This window comes from Bos javanicus, chromosome 12, assembly GCF_032452875.1.
Source record: "Bos javanicus breed banteng chromosome 12, ARS-OSU_banteng_1.0, whole genome shotgun sequence".
Taxonomy (NCBI): Eukaryota; Metazoa; Chordata; class Mammalia; order Artiodactyla; family Bovidae; genus Bos; species Bos javanicus.
In genome coordinates this window covers 29,285,330-29,312,980 of record NC_083879.1, presented here as the reverse complement: position 1 = coordinate 29,312,980, position 27,651 = coordinate 29,285,330, and the positions used below count along the sequence as shown (strand labels likewise).

The 27,651-nt window shown below is 39.1% G+C and overlaps 1 protein-coding gene across 1 annotated transcript in view; it reads left to right on the top strand.

The window, feature by feature from the left end:
* RXFP2 (relaxin family peptide receptor 2) overlaps positions 1-27,651 on the top strand; it is a gene marked incomplete at its 5' end in the record, with an annotated part of 95,401 nt that overhangs the window by 28,458 nt on the left and 39,292 nt on the right. The window contains 3 exons of the mRNA XM_061434421.1: positions 21,022-21,168; positions 23,669-23,746; positions 26,787-26,892. Coding sequence (XP_061290405.1) covers positions 21,022-21,168; positions 23,669-23,746; positions 26,787-26,892 — 331 coding nt within the window. The remainder of the gene's footprint in view (positions 1-21,021; positions 21,169-23,668; positions 23,747-26,786; positions 26,893-27,651) is intronic.

The window sequence follows — 27,651 nt, the reverse complement described above, 5'->3', positions numbered from 1 at the left end:
GTAACAACCCACTCCAGTATTCTTGCCTGGAGAATCCCATGGACAGAAGAGCCTGGTGGGCTACAGTCCATGGGGTCACAAACAATTGGATACGACCGAGTGACTGACACTTTCACTTAAAGTTTTGGGCTTCCTTGGTGGCTCAGATGGTAAAGAATCCACCTACAGTGGGGGAGACTGGGGTTCAATCACTGGGTTGGGAAGATCCCCTGGAGAAGGGAACAGCTATCCACTCCAGTATTCTGACCTGGAGAATTCCATGGACAGAGAAGCCTGGCAGGCTACAATCCTTGGGGTCGAAAAGAGACAGACACAACTGAGTGACTTTCACTTTCAGGCCCCTTAAGTTCAACACATGGAAATACTCACTCAATACTGTCTCTGATAACCAGTGGCTCAGTTTAGAGATCCTGAGAATCCCCTGAAGTCTCTCTCCCGTCCTTCCATTGCTCCCTTCAACTTTACCTCCTAAGTGTATCTTAGATTTGTTTCCTCTTTATCCAGAAATTAACTGATTTATTGCTTTGTGGGGTCTTGCTTCTGCTCTGTCCTGTCTAAGACCAACAGTTTAGGCACTCTTCTGGATACTGCATCCAACTGTCAGAATTGTAAAGTTATAGAATGAAGAAACAGTGCACAGATCGGTGTTTATATGCAAGCAAAAGGCAAAATAAGAGAACAGGATGAGGATAACAGCTGTTAGGAACATTCAGGCTGGTTTGAGGGCATTGGTAGGCTGTGCCAGGTTTGTATTTTTATGATCCTATAAAAGGAAGGGCTGGCATAATGAATTCGAGAAGAATTTAGATAAAAATGATTTGTGGATTTTCACTTTACATCAAAGATCATTACCCAGCAGTAGATATGATTGTATTTTGTAAATAAAGGTCCATTCACTCAGAGTAAACTCAGTATACAAACTTAAAAGTAAAAACATTCACCAAATAGTGTTCAAATTTATTTTATGTTACCTGAAGTTGTAAAATGGAAGGCACTTAGAAACCATGGTACACAAGCACTAGAAAATAGCATCTACTAACTTATTTAAGCTCAGTCATATTTTATAGAATTTCAGAAAGCAAAAGAACTTAGGAAATATTTAGGAACCATTTTGTGAATACTGAAGGGAATGTCACCTCAGCAAATAATAGCTGCATAATATACTCTAAGAAACATGGGAATCAGGTATAATGTAGAAGACATTTCAAAAGAAGAAAATTACTTCAAATAAAAATGGAATTTGTGCACTAATTGATTCAATATATATAGCACATCAATTCTTCGGCATTCAGCTTTCCTCACAGTCCAACTCTCACATCCGTACATGGCCACTGGAAAAACGATAGCCTTGACTAGACAGACCTTTGTTGGCAAAGTAATGTCTCTGCTTTTTAATATGCTGTCTAGGTTGGTCATAGCTTTTCTTCCAGGGAGCAAGCGTCTTTTAATTTCATGGCTGCAATCACCATCTGTAGTGATTTTGGACTGCGATTTTGAATTGTGGTGTTGGAGAAGACTCTTGAGAGTCCCTTGGACTGCAAGGAGGTCCAACCAGTCCATCCTAAAGGAGATCAGTCCTGGGTGTTCATTGGAAGGACTGATGCTAAAGCTGAAACTCCAATACTTTGGTCATCTCATGCGAAGAGTTGACTCATTGGAAAAGACCCTGATGCTGGGAGGGATTGGGGGCAGGAGGAGAAGGGGATGACAGAGGGAGAGATGACTGGATGGCATCACCGACTTGATGGACATGAGTCTGAGTGAACTCCGGGAGCTGGTGATGGACAGGGAGGCCTGGCGTGCTGCGATTCATGGGGTTGCAAAGAGTCGGACATGACTGAGCGACTGAACTGAACTGAATATAGCACATGCCACTAACCCAATATCTTTAGTTTTTGTCCTGAAAACCTAAGGTCAGGATGAGTGACTTCCAGATCCATCTCTCTGAGTCAGGTTTTGTTGTTTTGCAACCAAAACAGCAACAAAAAAAAAATAAAAAATCTCAGTGGCTTACAACCACAAACATGGATGCCTTGCTCACGAGTCTGTGGGTCATGTGTGGCTCTTCTGGGCTCGGTTGGGCTCAGGTTCAAGCCTGCTGCACGTGGCTCTCACTCTGGCTAAGGAGTGGGGAAGCTAAGCCACACCACACAAGACATTTGAAGCCTCTCCTGGAATGCAGCACATGCTACTTCTGGTCACATTTTATTGGTCAAGAGGCAAAAATCAGTGCAGCAGAGAAATACACACTCATTATGAGAGGTTCTGCCAAGTCACATGGCAAAATGTGGAACAGTGCATAATCCTTTTGCAGACAGTGGAATAATTGGGAATGCTAATCTGATGTAGCATAATATCTCTCATATGCGTCTTTTTGGTCTGGCCATGTATGCGTGGCCAGGAGTCTCTCAGTTTTACTCGGGTAGAAGAACCAGTTTTACTTTCTTCTGCCATTAGCCTGACTGTGGACTTAGTTGCTCCACACCATGACATGACTTCTTAATCTCTCAGTTTGTTCTATTCAAGATGTGCATGGCACAGATTTCATCTAGTGATCTTTGCAGTTCAGACAGATTGCTCCCTTCCTTGAAAAGCCACTGAACTTCTTATCTGCACCTTTCATTTGGAGTCTTAGCTGACTTTTCAATATATCTAGTGCTCCCTTTAAAATACATTTTTCCTAAGAATACAGTTTTTAGTTGCCAGTCATTTTCTCTCAGAATTTGAATGCTATTGCATCTATGGTGGCTTCCATCATCGTTGTTGAGAAGTCCGTTAGCATTCTAGTTTTCCCTGTGTAGCTCATCTGCTTTTTCTCTCTGCTTTATTTTAAAGCTTTCTCTGTATATTCAATATTACCCAATTTTAATGCCAAATGTCCAGATGTGGATTTATTTTTATTTGCACTGCCTACCAGACATCATTCTTCCTATATCTATAAATTTTATATTTTATCATTTCTAGAAAATTCTCAGTCATCACCTCCCTAAATGTTCTCCTTTATTCTTACGACTTGTTCTTTCTGGGACTCTAGCTGCATGTTGAAACTTTTCATGCTTTCCTCTGAAGCTTTTAATTTCTTTAGTTTTGTTCATTCTCTGTTTATCTGTACTAAATTCTGGATAATTTCTTTACCTCTTTATTCCAGTCTACAACTTTTTTTCTCCTCAACTACTTCTTAATGACTACTTTTACCCATACATTGAGTTCTTAAGTTCCACAAATATGTTGTTTGTTTCTAAAAATTCTGTTTCTTTTGAATGGTTTCTTATTTCTTACTTATTTTTGTGATTCTGTGTGTTTCTTTCTTTAAACATTTTATATTCCATAACTGATAATTTCAATATATGAAGCTCTTGGGGTTCTGAATCTGTTTTCATTTGTGCTAAGTGTTACCCTAGGGTGCTTGGTTGATCGTTGATAGTGAGCCAGTAGTTGGTTGACGTTAATCTGGGTAAACCCCGAGGAACTAAACTGAGGATGTTTTCTGCAGAGTTCGTGTTTCTGTTGCGCGGTGCTGGAGGGTGACTCTGACGGTGCATGGCTTTGTCCTCTGGGGAGGCTGAGGCTGAGCTCTGAGACCTTGCCACTCCCCCAGTTTAAAAGTTGATCTTTCAGTTGGCATCTGCTTTGTTTGTAGGCATATCTTGCCTTTTATGTTTGTTTACTGTTCTGCATTGGCGTTTCAGCATTTTTGCTTTTGTCTTGTGTTTTTCCTTTAGGCTTGATTCTCCTTATTTTTAACACTGCAGAAATGCAATGAAAATTGTTTTCGTGCAAGAGCTTTTATTTTCAAGCAAGAAGGCTTTTCAGAGACTGTCTAATCTACCCTCCTGCTGGGAGTGGTTGTCTCTGTGATATTTTTTTACTCTGGGTTTATAGCTATGCTCCTATTCACTGAGCTTGCCAAGAGCTTGAAGTTCCCAGATAAATGGAGCATGACTTAAATTATTTTAAATGTAAAGTATTAGAGTGAGAATACTTAACTGAGACTTCCCTTCTCAAAACAGACCCTATATGAGGACTGGTTTGCTCAACTGACTGACATTCTACGCTAATGAGGTTGTGTGATTCAGTTAGGTTTGTTCTGCCTACAGAGTAACAAATAGGTCTGTTACCACTGCTGAAACGTTACTCAAAATATCAATCTTATTGAATGAGGAGTTAATGATGTATCCCATGAAGAGGGGGCTAACATAATTATAATCCTAATCCTAATCCTAATTATAGCTGAATATCTAAGGTTTTGGAACTTCCTCAGTGGCTCAGTGGTAAAGAATCTGCCTGCAGCACAGGAACCACAGGAGATGTGGGTTTGATCCCTGGGTTGGGAAGATTACCTGAAGGATGGCATGGCAACCCACTCCAGTATTCTTGTCCTGTTTGACCCTTTTGCGACCCCATGGACTGTAGTCAGCCAGGCTCCTCTGTCCATGGGATTTCCCAGGTAAGAATACTGGAATGGATTGCCATTTCCTTCTCCAGGGGATCTTCTCAACAGGGGTCGAACCCACATCTCCTGAATTGGCAGGTGAATTCTTTACCACTGAGCCACCTGGGAAGCCCAGGTAATTATCCTGTTAGTGAATTCCCTTGAATTAGCCAGAATTACATTGAATTGTGCTATTATTAAGTACTATATTTATATGAGCTTTTATACTGTTATTGCCAAAAATGTGAGTGCTACCCACAAGAGACTTTCACGAAGGAGTAAGTTGATTGAGCCAAGGATCAATAAAATACACTTGTGCAAGTTTGACGTTAACATCCAGGGATGAATCAGTTTGTACAAGTCTTCCTCTCTGCATGAAGCACTCTCTGGACCTTCTGTACCAACTGTGTCTCCAAGGAAAGAGTCAATCTGTTCACCCTTATTTAAACCCCTATATTATATCCTTGTGTACATTTCAACCATTTGGGTTTCAGTTCAAGATACTGGATGCTCATACTAGGTAAATCAAAGTTAAAACTTACTAAATGAAATATCTTACAATACATGCTCTTTCGGCCTTTAGAAACCAATAATGAGCCTAAGACGTTCTTAACTATTATTTATAATTATGGAGTTCTGAATTATTTATGTTAATATTAGAAAGATTGAAAAGCTTAACACAAAAGGATGATGATTCAATGTTTTAACAATTTAAATCTATTTCTAAGGCTTAATATTCAAGAAGCAGTCAAAATTAAGGGCTTTGAAATCTTGACATTTCTTCTTTCTCCAAAAATTGTGTTTTCATGAAATATACATTTAAAACCTCAAATATATTTGTGATGGGCAATTCATGGTATTTAACTGCACTTAAAAAGTTATGCTTAATGTTTCAATACCAGACACTAGCACCCCTCATTTTGACAGTAGAACACAAAATATAGGAAAAATTCATCACTCTGAATTTTTTAATGAAAACTAAGGCAAATTTTATGTAAAAAGACCTCAAAATTAGTGAAGAAAAAGGGTGCTTGAAATGTAATAAAAACCTTGAACTATTTCTTTTCATCATTTCTTTTATTCTTGCTACTCTCTCTTTTGGTTTGAAAAATAAGATGAGAATACAGCTAAATGTATCTGGAAGGAGTTTTGGAGAATTTAGCTCACTTCTTAAAAGAGAAAAGAACTAACTGCATTATGTGATAAATGAAATATTTTCTAGTTGAAATTCCCTTTGAATCTTTATTCTGTCAAAAGCTGGAATGAAAGAAAGAACAATGAAAACCCCATTTCTTATGATTTGTGATGATGTAGCCAGTCATCACAAGATAGTTTTTCAGTGTTGTTGTGACAGAATTCATAGCAACATATAAGAGTATCATTTCCTTAGAAAATCCCCTGTCCAAATCACAACTACGAAATGTTTAGTATGTCTACATAGACATTTCTCAGAATTTCTTAGACGATGAAATTCTACAATGTCCTTTTGTAGACTCTTTATCATTAGACTAGGATCAACTGAATTCTATGACCAAAGTCTCTTTCTCTAACTTACACTGACTATGCTGCTTTAAAAGCTGCTTTCAGGATGTAAGATCTGAATTATAATTAATATTTTCTAATAGATGTGAAACACGGGATTGAAAGCAAGAATAAAAGTATCCATTTTAAAAAAAGGAACATAATTATAGAGGAAGTAAATGAAGTTTAAAATATTGTGTGAATGTCTTACAGTTAGTAAGTATTAAACACAGGGCCATATATCTTAGTTATTACTATCTTTCTGTATGCCATTTGAAAACATTTAAGTGCATATGAATGGAAGCAGGTATTCTTTGTATATTTGCCAGTGAGTAGCTTTTTGTTAGTTGTTTATTGAATGAAAAATATGTTTGCAAAGAGTTTCATCACCTATTCAGTGTAAATCTATTTCCCTCCCTATTGGAGAACTTCTATATACTATTGGATTTAAATTAAGAGCAAATCTGTGTTCGCTTTGGCAGCACATATACTAAATTAGGAGCAAATTGTGCTACATGCTTTAATGGGAAACTTTTTTAGAGTGATTTTTTTAAAATGTTTTTATAATACCAGAGTTTTATGTATGTCTCTCTGTACGTACTATAATGAATTAATGATCAAGAACACAACTGTAGATTTGAAATAAAATGAAACCAAAAAAAAAAGAATGAAAAAGATAGGCTGCATAGTGACAAAGACCGTCTCCTCTCGTGCCAGTAAAGTTCTAGCTGTGAGCATGCTCAGACACAGGGGAGGCACCGAAGTCAGTATATCAGAACTCCTTCTGAGGTATAAGGAGCATACATCTAATAACTCAGTTGCTGTGAACCCATTGTTACGTTTCTGGTATTAAGTGTCTCTTCAGCCGCAGATTGATTGCAATGTTCCTTCTACTTCATTTCATCGTTCTGATGGATGTCAAAGGTAAGGCTGCTGCTTTCTCACTTAAATGAGTGCAATTCCAAAAGAACAGAATATTTCTACTTAGTTCTATCATATTTATAATACACTCATTGCAATGTTTGATGAGCAGACCTCCAGTTTGCATTGTCATTGTCACTAGTTGCTTGTAGTCTCATCCTAGCAGTTTCTAGATGCAACAGATTTTTCGTGGAAACTTGCCTTTTAAATGTGGTTAAAATTGTAGACAAGATAGCTTAAAAAAACGATGATGAAGAAATCAATGATAATGGAGAAATTTTTTTAGTATTTGAAAAAATGTACGACACGTTAATAAGTTAAAATTTTGCCTTATGAAATTTCAACCTGTTGAAATCTGTTCATAAATTTTATATAGTTGTTATATTTCATTATTGCTATATTTCATTATTAACATAATTAAATATTGCTATATTTAATAATATATTGGTATATTTCATTATTAACATAATTAAACTGGAAACTGCAAAACCAAAGACAAATCTAAAATCAATATTTCTCCCTAAGAGCAAATTTAGATAAAAGACAATAATTTAAATGAACCAAAGCTACCATAAGATAATTCTTTCTGTTTTTAATTTTTAAACATTTTCATTTTAGCCAGACTGCTCACTTTCAAGTTGGTGGCATTTTTATTGTATAGCTGAGAAAAAAAAATGAAATTTAATCTTTACCTGGTTTTAAAGAAAAATATAGACTTGTTTTGCTGTGAGCTTGTGCACCTCTAAGTAAATAATCTATTCATCATACCCAAGGCATGTGGGTTTATTATTAGTCTTATTAAGGATGTTTTTAGATTCATAGGCTTTCTTAGAAACTTTTAATAAACCTCTGAGAATGAAGTTAAAATTTGAAATTGTATTTCTTTTCTGAGAAATTTGTTTTAGGTTTAAAATTTTTTTATTTTATTAAATGAATTCAACTGCATATTTTAAATATTGAAATAAACTGCAGTATTTACGAGCAGTTATTTAAGAATATCTACAGATAAAATATTTTTAATATTCAAATTTTAGCTTGAATTTGGAATACTAAAACTTTTTTCAAATTATTTTAAAATATTTTAATACATGTAGCATGAGTTTTGTCATATTTTAATCTTTCTTACATGAAAACTTAAGTGTTATCTAAGGAGAAACATTATATGAACTCATTTTGCATGAAATACAGTTGTAGAAAGGAGTCTACTTGATTTAAGGTCTTCTTCCTTCAGAAGTTAATGCTCTATGCACATTTGTAATTTCAACTTTTTATAATCTTTAAGAATAGACAGTTTAAAATAGGTTCTTGTATTCAACACATGTCATAAAGGTTATCTATGCCCTTAAAAATTCTTTAATGTACAGATATGTAACTATGGTTAACCAATTTTACTAAAATACTTGCTTATAGTAATGCATCTAAATTGATTTGCTTTGGAAAAGCAAAATCTTTATCTATTACCAAAGTAATGTTTTTAAGATTTACCACAATGTAATGCTGTTCTTTAAAAAAGAAGGAAAAATTTAAGCAGATGATTTTTTTTATTTCTAAGTAAATGCCATATTTAAAATCCATAGTACCAATCTAATAAATATTTATTAATTATAATTCTCTGGAAATTTATATTTTCTAATTTTATATTACTTTTAAACCCTTTATATTTAAAATCATTTACTTTCAAAGTTAGATATGTTAATGCTTTGATATCTTACTCCTGCTTATAAAAATAATTTGGTATATATATCAGCAAAATCTTTTTCTTTTCCATGATAAAATTATAATTGTTAGTTAAAGCAGTTAAAATTACACAGTTAAAGCAACAAAGTTGTTTATAATAAACAAAGGAAAGTCATTTAGAATTATAGGAGTAAAAATTGCTTTTTAAATTTATATTTAAAAAAGAATGAATGATATGGCTATCTTAAGCTACCAACATTAGTTAATCAGTCAAGATAACAGATCTGATCATCACTTTCTTCATGTATTTTATCATCAGTTCATTTACTTGTATTGTTAACCAGCTTCAAACTCCTTCCCCATAAAAATTTTATGGGCTAATTATGAGCAATATTACAAACTAAAAACATGGGCTGGGAAATTGAAAGCATGAAGTACTGAGAATGCTACTTGATAACTACCAGTTGCTACTTATTTAAATAATTTGTAACCTTGAAAAAACGCAGTCATCAAAAGCAGAGCTAGAGCTTTGAGGAGAACAGTATTTGACTGCCCCCTAATGGACCAATTCAAATCTCAACCCTGTCCTTTCTAAATCCTGTCAGTTCAGCCCTTGAGAAAAGGGCTGAGACTGTGTCTTGAGAAAAGGTTTATGAACTAAATCTTAGTTTCACACAATTACATCCATGCTGCCAATAGCTGTGAAAATCAGTTATACTGTGGGCCAGTCATACTGAGAGGCTGAAGCAGCACTGCTAATGAAAATTCACCTGCTTCAGGGCTGAATGGAGCCCACTGTGAGGGAAGAGGAAAAATAGCAGAAACCCAGAAGGGAAGGTCATTGGAGATATCTCTAAAGGCACTACCTAAAATACATCTCCCAACAGATGTTATTCATTTGTTCATCTTACCGTGAATGAATATGACCCAGTGTAATAAAAGAGTTTTAAGGATTCTCACTTGAAGTGACAAAATTGGCTGTCACCTGAATTTTAAAGACAAAAATTGGGATGTTGCTTTCCAGTAAGCTGATATTGAAAAATGGCACATTTCATCCTAAGACATTGTGAATAAAATTCAATTAATTAAGGATAGTTTTTGTGTACACAGTTATATGATGATAAATAAGAAATCATAAGAAATAATAGTGGAAAATAAGAAATCAGAAAAAATAGTGGAAAATTTACACATGAAATCATAGTGGGGAAAAAAAAGAATTCATAGTGGAATTAGCAGAAGCATTTTTAAATGCTTCATTCACATGCATCCATCCCTCATCCCTATAATTCTAGATCTTCAGTAGCATAGAAAAAAATAAGTTTGCAATAAATGTTCTCATCAGTGGCATATCACTTTAATTTTTTCCCCACCTCAGGCAAGTTCTGTGTGAATAGAATATGTGCTTGATAAGGGGAAGATATTTTATCTCCCAATTCCCTAGGCATGAATTTTCTCTTTTTTGAAGGCCTGGACATTTTCATGACGTTGGAGGGATTTTCCTCCTGCTCATTTCTCCCTATGAGCGATCTCAGAATTGCATCAACATAGTTCATTGGAGTGTTCAGTTCTGAGCCGTGGTTTATATGAGAATCTCAGGGACTTTGCCTTGTGGGTGATCAAGTTCCAAATCTCATGCCCAGTTTGCAGAGATACCACCGCTGATTTCCTTCCTGGCCAGTATTAAAATCACAGCCTTGGGTGGTCAGCAGAGGTAACTTATCCCCCACGCATTGTTAGGGGCTGTACCCCAGCAGGTGGCTTCATGCAGGTCCCAGCTTCTGCTGACCGGCTGTGTCCAGCCGCTTCCTCAAGCCAGCTTGGAAGCCGGATCTAACTGCTCTTACAGAGCTTAGCTCCTCTCACAGCAGCAGCCTTTTCTCTGGTCACCTTCTGTGGAGATTCTCTCTTCAATAAACTAAATTTTTCAGTGAAAAAGCAGAGTTGTCAGTCGGCCCTTGTGTCTTCGGAAAAGTGAGTGTGGTGGGGAGCGTAGTTGGGATTTGCTCACAATAGATCATCTTAACCCAAAGCTCAGAAAAGAAGGTAGTTTTTAATTCTTCTGGTGTTGCTTTAATCAGAGACTGGACACGGAGGGCATACACAACAGAGATTTGGAATCACGAAGTGCTACACCAGTGGAAGGGATTAGGACAGGAGTGGCGTGGATGCTAGATTTAGGGGTGAGCCAACCTGTGTTCCAGTTACAGCCCTCATCCTCTGCAGTCTTAGACCTTCTGCGTCCCAGACAACCTCTGAGCCTTGGTCGGACATTCGTGCAATTATTAAACTCTCAGAATTATTGTATCATTAATCCTAAGTCCTGATATACAGGTAACCAGTTCTCTCAACTCGTCTTCCTTCTTCAAGACACAGCTGGCTTTTCCTGTCCTTTTTTGTCCCCATATGTGTTGGAGAAACAGCTTATCCATTTCTACACACATATACATACCCATCCACACTCCTGGATTCTTACTGAAATTGCTTTGAACCTATATATCAATTTGAGAGAAGAATTAACTCCATTTATTTAGGTCCTTAATAGCTATCAATAACTTTACATACTTTGCACAAATGTCTTGCAAATTTTTCTTAGATTTGATGCTATAGTAAACACTGTTGATGCTATTGTAAAAGGCATTTTTAAAAATACTTCATTTTTCAATTGTTTGTAATTGATATAGAGATATTAAATTGACTCAACAGAAACCCTTCATAAACTCTATAATGCTAATAATGTATTAGTTTGAATTTGTTAATGTTCACACTGATATCATTTGTGAATAGTGACAATTTTATTTCTTCCAGCATGTATATCATTGATTTGCTCACCTTGCTTTACTACATTTGCTAAGTCCTCCAGTGCAGACCACCCCCACCCCCCCCACACACACACACACAAAGTGTTTATTTATTTGGCTATACCAGGTCTTAGTTGTGACTTGAGGGACTTTTAGCTGTAGTATGAGAACTCTTAGCATGTGGGATTGAGTTCCTGGACCAGGGATTGAACCTGGGCCCCCTACATTGGGAGCTCGGAGAGTTAGCCACTGGGCCACCAGGAAAGTCCCCAGTGTAGTCTTGAGAAGATGCAGTAATAGTGGATATCACTGCCCTGTTCTCAACCTCCAAGTGAACGTCTCCAAAAATTTCCCATTAGGTATATTATATGCTATGGATTTTTATAAATATCCTTAATAAATCAAGTAAGTTGCCTTCTATTTTTAGCTTGCATAGTTATTTTAAAGTCAGGATCTGATCATTTCCTCTCTAGAGCCTCTGTTGTAAGCAAAGTTAAAGACAAGTGACACAGTGGCAGAAAACACTTGTGAGTTATAGAACCGAGGGGCTAACCTCAGCAAAGAATTCTGCTTGCATTGCCAGATTCAGTTTTCTCACACATAGTTCCAAACACTGTGTTCCAGGCCACTGCTGTCAGGAATGAAAGTTTCACCCATCCATGAGCAAAAATAAGTTAGTCTTTTGTAAAGCTAAATGTATTCCTTTCAAGGGACTGTCTTTTCTTCTGTGCATATATTCTCTCAGATTTTTAACAATAAAATACTGTTTTTCTTATAATAACCATTCTAATAATCATAATTTAGGGTTTTTTTTAATGTTCTTGTTTGACAAACTAAAATATTAGTAACTCTTCACAGGTCCCTCTAAATTCTTTAACTGACTTGATTCTGACCTAATGCGTATTGGTGACATTCAGGATATTGATGAAGAAAAAGGAGCCAACACATTAAGGAGATGGGATGGAACTAGAGGCGGACCATGAGAGAGTGTGGAGAAGAAGGAAGTAAGCCAGGACAGTGAGACATCACAAAGCCAAGGAAGAAAGGCTTCAACCTGGTGACTGTGGCTGGCTGGGTCAAATGCTGGCAAGAATTAAGCAAAATGAAGACTATCAAATATCTATGGTGTTTAGAAATAAAGAGGACATTAGTGATTCCAGTGGGAAAAATTTCAGTGGAGCAGCACAGCCAAGACTGATGCTGTGAACTGAGAAAAGAAAGGGTGGTAAGGAACTGGAAACATTGGCTAATATGATTTTTCTGGGAAATTTAACTTTGAAGGGAGGAGTGTCTCAGCTCCAGTAGGACTGGGAGTTGTTTAGTTGATTGGTTGGTTGCTTGCTTGCTCAGTTAGTTAGTTGGTTGGTTGATTTGTTTGTTTTGAAGGTTAAGAGGTGATTGAGTAAGATTAGTGTTAATGGAAAAGCCAGTGGAGAGACAGGGATATTGAAAATACAGGAGAGAAAAGAGATAATGCCAAGAGATGCTGAGAAGAGGCGATGAAGTGGAATATAAGACACAGATGGGAGATTTGTCTGAGGGCAGGAAGGGAGCCCATCAACCTTTGTGCATCATAAAGGGCGCATCATCCAGGGCCTCAGGCTTGGACCCTGTGGCTCCTACACAGCTCAGCAGTAGCAGCTGTGTGAATGGAGCCCCGCACTTGTGCAAGGTTCATCCTGCCCGGTCGTACGCAGCAGTCTAGGACACAGGTCAGTATGTAAGTTGGAGTGACACAATTTGAGACAGTTACCACCAAGAAGAATAGCCCGTGAAAGTCCCTCAAGACAGAGCAGCCAACAAATCAGAGAGGGTTAGAAGAGAGGTGAAAGGAAAAAGGTATCATCTTTTCTCCTCTCCACATCTCCCATGCCAAGTTTCCATCAAATTTCACCCCATCTCCTTCATAATAACCCTTTCCACATTCTTCTTCCATTCACCCATCACAGTGTTCATTCTCTTAAGTTCATTTTACACGGACAGGTTTTAGGAAGAAGTCAGTCTCTTACAGAACAAGATGTGGATTTAAATAGTAAAAGACCAGATACGAACCTAAAAGGATGCATCCCTCAAAATGAAGTTTAAGCAGTGAACTGATCAGTAGAAGAGATCTGTTGAAAAGAAGTCTTTCTTGTGCCTTTATATACCTTAGAGCCCATCAAGAGCCATGGTGTTCATTGCGCCACCCACATAAAAGCACCCAGCCCAGGGGGACATGGGGTGGAGATCCATCCCTTGTAAGGATAATGTTGGCAATTTAGAATTCTTTTTTTTTTTTTCCCAATTTAGATCAACACATATTGAACCAATACTCTATTCCATATAGTTAGACATTGTTTTTGGAGAAGGAAATGGCAACCAGTGTTCTTTCCTGGAGAATCCCAGGGATGGGGGAACCTGGTGGGCTGCTGTCTATGGGGTCGCACAGAGTCAGACACGACTGAAGTGACTTAGCAGACCTCGTTTCCCCAAATTTGTCCAAACTTCAGACAATAACCTGAGGAGGGAGCTGGGGTGATAGTTTCTGCAGAAAATCTGTGAGTAGGATCATGAAGAACATTCACCAGTTGGAGGTGGTCAGTTTGTCTCAGGAGAAAAGAACAGAAACTGGGGACTTAGAGAAACTCAGTTAAGGCCAGAGTCTTTGAAATGGGAAGAAGGTGGAGTCAGTGTGTGCATAAAATTGGATCTGAATTCTGCACACTCACTGATGTGTGTGTGCCAAATTTTCTTTCAGTCGTGTCCAACTTTGTGACCCCATGGACTGTAGCTCACCAGGGTTCTCTGTCCATAGGATTCTCCAGGCAAGAATACTGGAGTGGGTTGCTATGCTGTCCTCCAGGGGATCTTCCTGACCCAGGGAGTGAACCCGCATATCTTATGTCTCTTATGTCTGCCGTATTGGCAGGCAGGTTCTTTACCACTAGTACCACCTGGGAAGCCCATATTCACTGATAGGGCCTCACAATATTGTCAGGGCTGGGAGGACCCAACAGTGGAGTAAAAGGATAAGATTTCTAAGTTTAGAAAACAACTGCCAGGAGGCCAGTTTCTCTCCACTCACCTTAACATAGACTTCCCTTGTGGCTCAGCGGGTAAAGAATCTGCCCGCAATGCGGGAAATCTGGGTTCAATCCCTGGGTCTGGAAGATCCGCTGGTGAAGGGAAAGGCTACCCACTCCAGTGTTCTGGCCTGAGGCATTCCATGGTTCGTACAGTCCTTGGGATCACAGAGTTGGACGTGACTGAGTGACTTTCACCTTAACATCACGGCTTTTTTTTTTTTTTTTTAAGAGAAGATTTTACTAGTTTCCTTCAAACAAATAATAAATCCTGTGCCCTGAAAAGGTGGGGTGTTAGTGGAGCTCAGACTCTTCACAGAGGTCAGGGGGGGCTCCCGAAGGTGATCTCAGGTACTGGGCTGGATTCACCTTTGCTTCGCTGAGTGGCATTGCTGCTCCCCTTGGAGATCCTGCCACCTGAGCTCCAGGTGGGGATGGGCAGTGTTGTGTCTGCCTTGTGGACAGAGCACATTGTAGGCACTCAGCTGACGTTTTCTAGATGTTAAATGAATGCTCCTTCCCGTGATGCAATAACTGTCTCTTTAGAGTCAACAGCAGAGGCCTCATCTCCATCTGAATTCCACTAGCAGTAGAGAAATGGCCTCATGGGCCAAGATCCCCTGGGCTTCCTGTGGGTGGCGCCCCCCGTCCCTGGTGGAGACGTGGAAAGAGCCTCAGCCAGAACACCAGGCTGAGAGGATAAGGACTTCCTTCCACAGCATGCAGGACGAGCGTTGGCAGAGAATCCAAGAAAGCAGAGAGGGACTCGCTCATCCCCATCAAGTCAAACTGAGTACCTCAAAGATCATTCTCATCTGTTTTTCCCCCTCAGGGAAGGGGTGAGCAAGCAGTAAAGTATGTCCTTAGGCAGCAGTCCAGTTGGCTTCAAAAAGCTATCAAGGAGTCATTTCAGAATCCCTTTGCACAGACATGTCTAGAATATTGACCAGAAGAGAAGAGAGGAAGACTATTACAGAGAGATTCTCCCCTCAGCTGCATGTTTGGCAGGGGTCCCATTTAAAAGCTATTGACACAACTTTTATGTAGGCATCCTCCATTTTTATAATCCCCGAGTTTCAATAAAAACTATCTCCACTTGCACAGATGGCAGGAAGAATAGACAGCATGATATGCTGTCTACAGACCGGTATTGGCTCTTTTTCAGTACATGCCAACTATAGCAAGGACTCTTAATCATTTTCTAAATTGTATAATGACAGAATGATAAATGATAAGCACTTTGAAGACTAAACAATATTTTGTCATCAGAATCAAAACATTAGCCTGCAACTTTGGAAATTTCACATTTTAAAGGGGTTCCTCCTTCAACCCTTCTTTTATTCCTAAATGACCCATTAATTCATTTAAAAAATTAATGAGCACCAACTAAGTACCAGGCACTAGGTTAGATAATAAAGATTCATGATACAGAGGGCAAGGGGGTAGGTAGGGAATAGATTTTATTTCTCTTCCACATACAATTTTTATTGTTATGCTGTTTTCAGAAAGATTCCATTCTAGGGTGAAAAATGGGAATTTTTAGAAGTACAGTTGGTAAGGTTCTGTTTTTACATGGTCAGTCTTTCCCCTCCCCTTCCTTCACCCATACTTGGTGAATGTAGCCTATTTTTTTCCCCAAGGAAAAGGAAACAACCTTGATCCTTCCTGTCTTTGACCCTGGATTGTTTGTCTCACTCAGAATGAGTCTGCATCTGTAGGATTGACATTTAATGGGGCCAGCCCTCGGGGAACTCAAGGTTATCTTCATAATAAACCCCATGAGAGAAGACAGTGTTCTGCCTTCAGAATATCCTACACAGCCTCAGCTGTCTATTTCAAAACTGTCTTTAAAACCGAGTCCTTAATCACCTCTTCTAGATCAATAAAAAGATATTATTAGAAAATTGCAAGGATATTTCTGTTGCCTAATCATTTACAATCCCCCTTCAGCTTTCAAGAGGTTGAGGTTACTTAAAACAGAAACCATGTATGTCACATGACTTTTAAAATAATAACATGAAGCAGTAGGAGAAGCTTTATTATAGTCCTGTTATTTCTCTCATAGAAGTTGTATAAAAAGATCATGCAATGGTAAGGCCCAGCAAGGTTCCATCAAAGTTTTATGCTTTTCACCTTGCATTGCAATTGCCAGCAAACTGTGGTGTTGGAGAAGACTCTTGAGAGTCCCTTGGACTACAAGGAGATCCAATCAGTCCATTCTAAAGGAGATCAGTCCTGGGTGTTTTTTGGAAGGACTGATGCTGCAGCTGAAACTCCAGTACTTTGGCCACCTCATGCGAAGAGTTGACTCATTGGAAAAGACTCTGATGCTGGGAGGGATTGGGGGCAGGAGGAGAAGGGGACGACAGAGGATGAGATGGCTGGATGGCATCACTGACTCGATGGATGTGAGTCTGGGTGAACTCCGGGAGTTGGTGATGGACAGGGAGGCCTGGCGTGCTGCGATTCATGGGGTTGCAAAGAGTCGGACATGACTGAGTGACTGAACTGACCTGAACTGAACATTAACCAAGGGTCTTCCATGGGCCAGGCATTCTCCAGCACTTCATAAGCACTAGCTGGTCTGCTTCCTGGGATATTATCATTAACCCAGTTTTAAATATGAGAAAACTAGAGTTTACAGCTTGTTCAAAGTCACATAGCTAGGGAGTGGCAGAGAGAGTTGTAATCTGGATCTGATGGTCTCCAGAGTACTTCATTACTAATGAATATTTTAAAATAGTGATTCACATCCCATTGGTGCCTCATGAGATCAACTTAGTGACTTGTGATGCCTTTTTAAGTGAATGAGATAGAATGGTAATGATCAGAGTTCATCCACCATAGTAAAAGGTAAGTAATATTTGAATAAATTTTGTTTTCTGTGTGTGTGTATGCGTGTGTATTTGTATGCCAAATTTTGATGTGATGCAAAATTTATTTCTAACTGTGAGTTACTATCTTAATCTTAAAGCTGCTTCACTAAGAAATATTGACTCTTACTCATTCATATTCCAGGGCTTCCCAGGTGGCACAGTGGTAAAGAAACCGCCTGCCATGGTAGGAGACCCAGGTTCGATCCCTGGGTTGGGAAGAACCCCTGGAGGAGGACATGGCAACCCATTCTAGGATTCTTGCCTGGAGATTTCCATGGACAGAGGAACTTGACAGGCTACAGTTCATGGGGTCCCAAAGTCAGACATGACTGAAGTGACTAACACTTTCACTTTTATGCATGTTCCAAGCACAGGAGGACTAGTTTTTATAAACCTGCCCTCTGTAGAAATCTTTGTAAGAAAGCAGTTAAGAGATTTAAAAATCTATGACCTTTCATTGATTTTTTAATCTATGAAATCCTTTCCGTGTATGAATAGGCTTAACAAGCCAACCTCCAGAGCCTCACAGCAGAGAGTTTTCCTAAAATAGTCAGACCTGACTGGTCTTATGCCCAGTTGCTCACAGTAAATCATTCATCGATCACTACAGAAAAGGCAGAGAAAATATGTTCTGCTTTTGTAAAAACAAAAACCCAGTGGGGAGAAAAGAATCCAAGGGCCACGCTCCCCACTGAGGGAAGGCCTCGTGGATGCAGCGGGTTCCATAGGAGAGTGAGCATCGCCACATCTCAGTGTCCCCATGAAAGACCGGATGCTGGTCCTTTATGTGTTTGCAGGGTCGTCAGGGTCGTCAGGACTAAAGCTCAGAATATCCAATAATCTACTCATGCTGTCTATCAATATCACTAAAAGCTTGACATATAGTATAACTCAGACCTAGCTTTAGTGTCTGTATCAAACTCCTGCCCATTTACAAATGGCGTGATTCGTTAAACAAGGAGGGTCAGCAGGCATGACTGACTTTAGGAGAGTGAACACTCTGGCGGGAGAACACTTCATCACAAAGCAGCGTGGGCTGGGAGGACTCAGAGCTCACAGGGCATTTTCCCAAGGACCAGAGTAGAAGTGTCCTTCATATGCTCAGCAGCCATTCATTATTTTTGTTATTGTTGTTTAGTCGCTAAGTCCTGTTTGACTCTTTGCAATCCCATGGACTGTAACCCACCAGGCTCCTTTAACCATGGGATTCCCCAGGCAAGAATAGTGGAGTGGGTTGCCATTTACTTCTCCATGGGATCTTCCTGACCCAGGGATCGAAGCCACATTCCCTGCATTGGCAGGCAGATTCTTTAATGCTGGGCCACCTGGCAAGTCCACATTCCTCATCTTCACATGGAGACAGTAATACCAACAACACAAATGTGTTAGGATTAAGTGAAATAATTAGGAAACTAGCAGTACGCAGTAGATGATGCTCCCCAAAGGTTAGATTGTCTAGTCCTCTGCTGTATTAAAAGGCACCATAAAGTGTGAAAGTTAAAGTCTCTCAGTTGTGTCTGACTCTTGGCAACACCATGGACTGTAGCCTGCCAGGCTGCTCTGTCCATGGAATTCTCCAGGCAAGAATATTGGAGTGGGTAGCCATTCCCTTCTTGAATCATGGGATCTTCCTGACTCGGGGATCAAACCCTGGTCTTCTGGTTTGTAGGCAGATTTTTTACTGTCTGAGCCACCAGGGAAGCAAAAAGCACTGGACCCCCAACCCAGGGAAATTCCTAGCCATGACGCCAACCTTCATGGGCATGATTAGGAAAACTTTGCCAACATCCCTTGTTCCCTTCAATTAGTCATAATGAACTATAGCCCTGCCTGAGAATGCACTCTCCTTAAATCAATTTATTTGAAGTTTCATCTTGCACTTTTTCCCCCTACATTGTACATTTTATACCTTTGACTCATTTGTTTTGCAACTGGAAGTTTGCACCTCTTAATCCCCCTCTCCTATTTCTATCTAACCTCTACTCTCTTAAAAAAAAAAAAAAAATGACTCCTAAATTTTTATTAGATATTTGCAAAAAAAAACCCCACATATCTTTATTTTCTGGAAAATATTCTTTAAAACTTGAGAGAATGGCTCTCACATCTATGTTTCTGGAATCTCTTTGGTCATCTTATCTACAGATATAGTAACTTTCCAAATATTAATTATGTTTCCTTTCTGCACTTTCTCATTCAATCTAGCAGTTATTCAGCTCTCATTCATTTTCTTTTATGTTGCCTGCACAAGGAGAAGACTTTTAGATCATCCTCATAGAGGACTTATGCTCCTTGAAATTCAGATTCCTGATTCTCCCTAGCATGATGGTTAAAAATGGGCCTCTGGGGTCAGAGAGATGATTCAGATCAATCTGTATGATTTTGCATTTTGCTTCCCTAACCCTGAAACTCTCAAGAGTCTTCTCCAAGACCACAGTTCAAAAGCATCAATTCTTCTGTGCTCAGCTTTCTTTATAGTCCAACTCTCACATCCATACATGACTACTGCGAAAACCATAGCCTTGACTAGATGGACCTTTGTTGGCAAAGTGATGTCTCTGCTTTTTAATATGCTGTCTAGGTTGGTCATAACTTTCCTTCCAAGGAGCAAGCGTCTTTTAATTTCATGGCTGCAATCACCATCTGCAGTGATTTCGGAGCCCAGTTCAGTTGCTCAGTCATGTCCAACTCTTTGCAACCCCATGAACTGCAGCATGCCAGGCTTCCTTGTCCATCACCAACTCCCAGAGCCTACTCAAACTCATGTCCACCGTGTTGGTGATGCCATCCAACCATCTCATCCTCTGTCGTCCCCTTCTCCTCCCACCTTCAATCTTTCCCAGCATCAGGGTCTTTTCCAGTGCATCAGTTCTTTGCCTCAGGTGGCCAAAGTATTGGAGTTTCAGCTTCGGCATCAGTCCTTCCAATGAATATTCAGGACTGATTTCCTTTAGGATGGACTGGTTGGATCTCCTTGCAGTTTAAGTGACTCTCAAGAGTCTTCTCCAGCACCACAGTTCAAAAGCATCAATTCTTCGGTGCTCAGCTTTCTTTATAGTCCAATTCTTATACCCATACATGACTACTGGAAAAACCATAGCCTTGACTACACAGACCTTTGTTGGTAAAGTAATGTCTCTGCTTTTTAATATGCTGTCTAGGTTGGTCATAGCTTATAGCTGAGATTACCCACTGTGCAAACTACCCAGTACACAGTAAGCCCAATGAGTGTTACCTGTTATTACATAGTATTATCTCTCCTTATTCCAACGTGGTCCTGAATTTCTCTCTCATTTACACTTCATCTTTCCTTCTGCATGTGTATTTTCATTATGTCACCTCAAATCCTTCTTATAAAGGATTAATGAGTAAATAAATCCATCTGTTTGATCCTGTTAGCTCATGGTTTTGCTTTCCTGTTTCCAGGGAGTGAACAAGTCTTTGATTACATACACAAGTAGGACAGTCGCTTTGACTTTGTTTACTCTTGCTTTCCTGAAGCAGATTCATAACGAGCCTTGATTCCATTCTTGGTAGAGTTAATGTTTGGTATGACGGTGATTATTTTAAATGTTATAATTAAGAACATTACTCAGAGAAACTGTAAACTAAGAGTAACGCCAGAAAACTCAACTCATAGAGCTTTGGGAAAATTAAACAGGATAATATGAAAAGAGTTTGGCCATATCAACAATTTCTTCTCATTACTTAAGATTCCTGTCCCCTCTTTCATACAGATTGTGCACTGACTGAAGGCAGTACAATCACTCCTTTGTGCCCAAAAGGATATTTTCCCTGTGGGAATCTCTCCCAGTGTTTGCCTCGTGCTTTTCACTGTGACGGCGTGGAGGACTGTGGGAACGGAGCTGACGAGGAGAACTGTGGTGAGTCCACTTGCTCAGCTCCATATGGACACACCCCCTTGTGAACTCCCCAGAACTGTGTGTGGATCGAATGCTAACAGTGATGAACTGGAAGAGGTGATTTGGTATTCTGTAGGGACTCCTATTGTGACACGACTAAACAACTCCTCTCCAATGGATTTGTGATAATTACCTGCATCTTCCTAGTTAGAGGTGGCTTGAATCAGAAACACAGTATGATAAAAAACAAAATAAAACTATTTTAAATCCTACTCAGATACCCATATTTTAGTTTTAAATGGCTTAAACGATGACCACTTCCTTCTGGCTTGGAAATTGGGTTCAGCTGCAAGAATATCTATAAAGTGTGAATAGATCTTCCTAGAGAAGTAAATTATTCAGTAGACCTATATCGTGTCCACTGCGTCCTCCCCAAGTCAGCAGGACATGACAGGCTCAGGGGAGACAGGCGCCTTACCCTTGCGGGGTTCACAGAGACCGTGTGAACAAGGATGTGGGCAAACTTGTACTTAAATAAATAATTTAAGAGAGTAGTAAGCCCCATGAGGTATGCAGATCAGGATAGTGGGAGAGGAAGTGACTTGGAGGAAAGGCTACTTTAAAGACATAGCCACAAAACCCCTCGCTGAGATGATGACGTTTGCGAATGAAATGAAAGAAGAGGAAAACCATGAAATATTCTGGAGGAACAGAGTTACAGGCAAAGGAGACAGCAAATGGAAGGCCCAGAGGCTGAATGAAATAAGATAGCTGTGTTTGTGGGAAGTGAAAGCCAGACTGAGATGGGCGGAGCGAACAGGATAAAGAGGGTAAAGAGGTAAGAGAGGCCAGACCAGAAAGGTCTCCCAGGCCACTTTAGGTGTGTGTATCAGGACTGTATATGTCTTCTCATCTAACCTGTGCATTTTGCCCGTGGAGAAACTGATGTCCTGAGAGGTCGACATGTCTAGTTAGTTGTAGAGTAGACCCTAGGAACCAGGTGTCCTGAATCTGGAAGAATCGTGTGTGTTTTCTACCACACCAAACTGCCCCTCCTTGGAACGGCCCAGCTAGCAAGCAGGGGTGACAGCAGAGTCCAGGAGTGCCTGGTGTCTGGCTCTAGAATCTGCTCTCACGCCCCTGGGGACTCGTGCACACTCCCGGCACTCTGCCTTCACCAGCTGTGCGTCACTCCTCCTCAGCCTGTAGGACAGAGTTCAGGCGTCCCATCCTCACCTGAGAAGCTTGGCTTCCCGGCCATGCCTCCCGCCCTGAGGCTATACCACTGTCTAGGACAAGCACCCTTTCTCTCTGCTGCTATCGCATCCTGGTGTGCCTGGATGATGGTACTAAAGACGGCCTCGTCTTCCCACCGTACTTCTCTCACTAGACAGAAACACCTTGCGAAGGGTTCTTACAGGCATCTTACTTGCTTTGGTGTCACCAGAGCCTAGAACAGGCAAGGACAGTCAGTGCTCTTGAGTGGAGCAGCTCTCTGGGTGCCAAGGGCAAGTCACTCACGTTTTTGCTCTCTCCTCTTCAACTGCTTGGGAATCTCAGACCATGCATATTGTCTGCCTCATGCGAGTTTTCCAAATGCAAATTAAGTAATTCATGTAAAGACACCAATAGAATAATTATAAAAACTGTTGGGAATATTAATAAGAAATAAAAATAAACTAAAATTTGCAGGGATCTGCAAAAAGGTACCTATGGAAGGAGTTCCCTGTGGTCAAGTGGTTAGAATTTCAGGCTTTCACTGCTGTGACTTTGGTTCAGTCCCTGGTCAGGGAACTGAGGTCCCATAAGCCACACAGCGAAACCAAAAAAAAAAAAAAAGCAGAACAGTAAAGGGACCTGTGGGCAACTATTTAAATTTACTTTTCTATTTATATAAACTTTAGGATCCCGCATCATATTGTATGTTTTATTGCCTCTAATAGCTTATGCTAATGCTAAGATAATCATATTTCAAAAATCAAGCCTTCTTTTTTAAAAAGAATATGTTTTCATTGCTAAAAAAGAGAAGGAAACCTGGCAAATAAGCAGATCATATCATCTGACAAATTGAGAAAATATTTTTCTCATCAGGACTAGACAAACTTTATTAAAAGGAACTTCATTTTTGCCTTATTAAAAAAGTCAAAGGACATGAATTTTATCAGAATTCATTACATGTATCAAGTAGGTATCTACATACACATATACAGATTATGTTTTCTTCTGAGGATCTCAAAATTAAGATCAAACATTTAAAATGTCAGCATTAGAAATCGATGATATTTTTCAAGGTGGATACACATATGGAAAATAATCATCATATATTTAAAATATTTGTAATTGCAGAAACAGACAAAACTCGAGATGTTTGCCTGCTTTTTCTTCCTTACCATTGTCGTTATCTTTCTATTACTTAAAACTTTAAGTTGATTTCATGATCAAATTTTTATATTTTTGGTTTGTAATTTGATATTTTATTTATAGAATAACTGACACATGTTCATCACCGTGTGTTTCACAGGAGACACTAGTGGATGGGCGACTATATTTGGCACAGTCCATGGAAATGCTAATAATGTGGCATTAACACAGGAGTGCTGTAAGTGGTATTGGTTCGAAGATTCAGTATCAGCTTTGCGAGCAACATGATTTGTGGTGCATGGATTTACCTGGGTAGTGTCCTTCATTCCCTTAAGAATCCCAATTTCAGTTCAATGTGTTTCAGTGGTCAACTGGTCTATTATCTGTTCGTGGGACTGAAAAGAGAGAAAAAGGAAAACAACATGCTCTATTCATGCTTCTTCTGTGTATTAGCCTGTGACTGCACGAATGCATAGGTACTGAATACTTGTGACAAGTAATGAAGGTCTTACTCCCTTCAATCACCAACTTTTTTCAGCCCCTCTGTTAGGCACTGAGAGGGCAAGGATAGCTAAAGTGTGGCCCCAATCTTCAAATACCTCACACGGTTCCAAAGTAGAGACAGTTCCTTACAGAAGCAGGAGTGATACAATATTAGTGCTGAACTGAAGGAAGAATGTTTGCACAAGTGGGTATGGAAGCCCTTTGGGAGAAATGATGTCTGTGCCAGGGAGGGTGAAAGATCCACAGACAAGGTGACACTGAGATGGACTCAGAGGTCCTTGGATGGAGGGAAGAGTAAGAGGTAACAGAATGAGCACCGGAGCATGACCTGCAAAGCAGCGGGGTAGGAAGTTCAGAGCCTGCTTCCCGATGCCTTTCACATCGGTTCGCAGAGTGTAAGATGTAGGAGCAGGAGGTGGACCCAGAGGGTGGGACCAACCTGCAGGGGGCTCTGGGTGCACAGTTCAGAGTTTGGCCTCTGTCCTATGGTAGAATTATCTCTATATACATACACAGATTATATTATATACTATATATTACACACAATATATAAATGGATAGATAATTATAGTGTATATATAGTTACATACACACATTAGTATGTATACATAATATACATGTATAAAGTACATACATTAATTTTTACACTATTATATACTTTATAATATTAGGTCATAGCTACCACTTAGTATATAGTTTACTATATTCAAATATATCATACATAAAATTAGAAATCAAAAAAGAGTAAATTACAAAAAATGAAAAATAAATATATGAAAACTCTAGCGTCTTCTTCCTGAGCCACAGCGGGTCATCTTGTACACACACCGTTGTGGAGGCCATTGCTGTCCACAGTGGGCAACCACCAAAGTCGTGAGCTTATTTCCATTTAATGAAGAAGAGGAACCACATGACAAGAAGTGTATGGACCAATGATTCTTGCACCAGAATTATAAAGAATGAGTTAGAACAGTGTTCTCAGCTTGAGACACGTATGCCCCTGGAGAACATTTGGCAACGTCAGGTACATTCTGTGTTGTCACTTAGGAGAGGGGTGGGTGACTGCTGGCTTCTGGTGAGTGGAGGCCAAAGATACTGCTGAACCTTTTACAATGTGAAGGACAGCACCCACAACAGAATGACCTGACCCAAATGTCAATCTTGCCAGGGTTGAGGAGGAAGCTTGGTGAAGGAGACACTGAGCATTACAATTCTTGCAGTGCTCCAGACTAACACTAAGAATCTGAGCCCAGAAAACACCTCTGGGAGGAGTGAGGTAGGGAGGGCAGCAAGAGGCATTTCATAAGAAGAATCCAGAGGTTGAGGTGTGACTGACCTGCAGGTGAGGGAGTTACGCTCACATTTCTGGTTTAGTCAATTGGCCCAGCTTCGACTACACGCAGTTCTTCTATTGGTAAATAAAGAGTTCCCAACCCTAGTAACGTAATCTAGTAATGTAACTACTTCAATGTCAGTTAAACATTGAAGTAAACATTCTGAAGTCATCTTTAAGAAGTTGAGATCATTAGCATCAGCCTATGAGCAACACAGAATATTTTCTAAAAGTTTGTGCACTAGAACGTGTCTTTTGAATTAAGCAGGTACTCGATAAAAGTTTGTTGGGTATATTAAAAGTCAGTGAAATTGATTTTAAAAATAAAGTTTGAATAAAAGTGATCTAGAGGAAGCAGAGCAATCAGAAAGGACTTATAGTCAGAGTTAAATCAATAATAAATATAAAAAATTGAAAATAACTCACTTTTTTTAGCTCCGTCACAGCCAAGTACCATCATATGCCCCATAAATCTCATTCCCCAAGACTCTCTCTCCTCTCTCTTTTCTCTCTCTCTCACACACACACAAACATGCACACATGGTGATTGTTCTGTTGACTCACTTGGCCAGGTTTCTCCATAGATTTCTCACATGCTGTTATTTTAATAATTAACATAATTTTAAAAATAATTAACATAATTAGTAATTATATATAATAATGAATAGAATTACATGATGATGATTATATATTATTAATATATCATTAAAAATCTTAATAATTATAATATGCCATTATATTAATAACTTCCTCCTTTGGAGTCAATCCTAAATCATTTTTCTTCCCTCTGAATGCTTTAGATAGATGGAGCTTTGGTTTTCTCCGCTTTATAGCTTCTCTACCACTTTGACCTACCACTTCAACTTCATAGTAATGGAAAACTAAGAACCAGAATAATAGGGTATCTGAGTTGGTTGGTTTTAGTAAGACACAATGGTGGCTATGGCAGAATCTGCATCTAGCTCTCATCACAGCTCTAAGAGAAGTTTGAAAGGAGGGAAATAGTTGAATTTAGCTTTAACCAACAGCATGTATTGAGCAGCCTTTCTGTGCCATTCAATTAAGTGAAATTGACTTAGTTATACCCATTAAATATTTAGTCAGTCACACTCACAGTTTTCATTGAGAAGAGCTTAATCTTGCTTCACTATATACTTTTTAAAACACTATTTAAACATGTTTGTGATTTCTTTCTAATCTCTTGTTAAATGCCTCTAAAATGACCACTGGAAGCTAGAACTGAAATGAATACCACATGAGTCTATATTCAATTAGAAGAGATTTCTTGTTTGCTTTTATTTGGGGCCTGAATAAGTTCATTTAACAAAATGTGACTGTTATACATTCAATGGAAAAAGAACAATGTCAGTTACCAGAGATAAAGTCATAACTAAAGATAAGTATTTTTTCTTATTGAATCATTGCTCTTTTTGCCCCCTAGTTTTAGATCAGTACCCACAACGCTGTGTGTGCAAAGGAACTGAGTTGGAATGTGTAAATGCTGGTTTGAAGTCTGTGCCAGTGGTTTCTAGCAATGTGACATTACTGTGAGTAGCATTCAAATCTTGATATTTGCTCCTGACCTCATATGAAAACCATACAGTCTAATCTTTGTTCTGTCTTATGCTACTTGTGTATTCGCAAAATAATAGAAAACCATCAGCCATCAGAGAATTCTGCATGCTTCCTCTCCTGGGAAAAAGTGTTTTAAACACTGTATGTTGGACTATCCGGGTTATCTTTAACTCACAAACTTCTGGAATTCTTATTTCCAATTACTTTCCAATTTATGTATGATTACTAATATGCCAGTACTATTCAAGTGAAAATAAAAATTGGGGGGAAAAGGAAGAGCACCTTACATGTTCTATCTTGTTTTAGACAGTAGTAATTTGTCCCAGACTTTAAAGGTGTAGAAGATGCGTGAAGATAACTATGGCATAATCAATCATGGAAGTTTTTTTTTAACTCTGCATAGATATTTGGAGAGCCTCAGGAAGTTGTTTGCAAATATATCATAATTTGGGCACACGTGAATTGGTTAGGATTTTTGTTGTTTTTTGGATGTGCTTGCTGTGTTTTGTTAAATTGTCTACAGAAGAAAAAGTTAAATCACCATAGATGTTCCAGTCTATTATACTAGCTGGCTAATGTGGTCAAATATTTGCAAGCTGCTTTAATTTTGCTTTATGGACTTTTCATTCTCATGTGAAAGTTTTCATTTATTATGGGCATTTTCAAATGTGTGTGAAGTAAAATGGAGCATGATAAAATATTCTCAAGCATGTAACTTCTAGAAAAGAGAT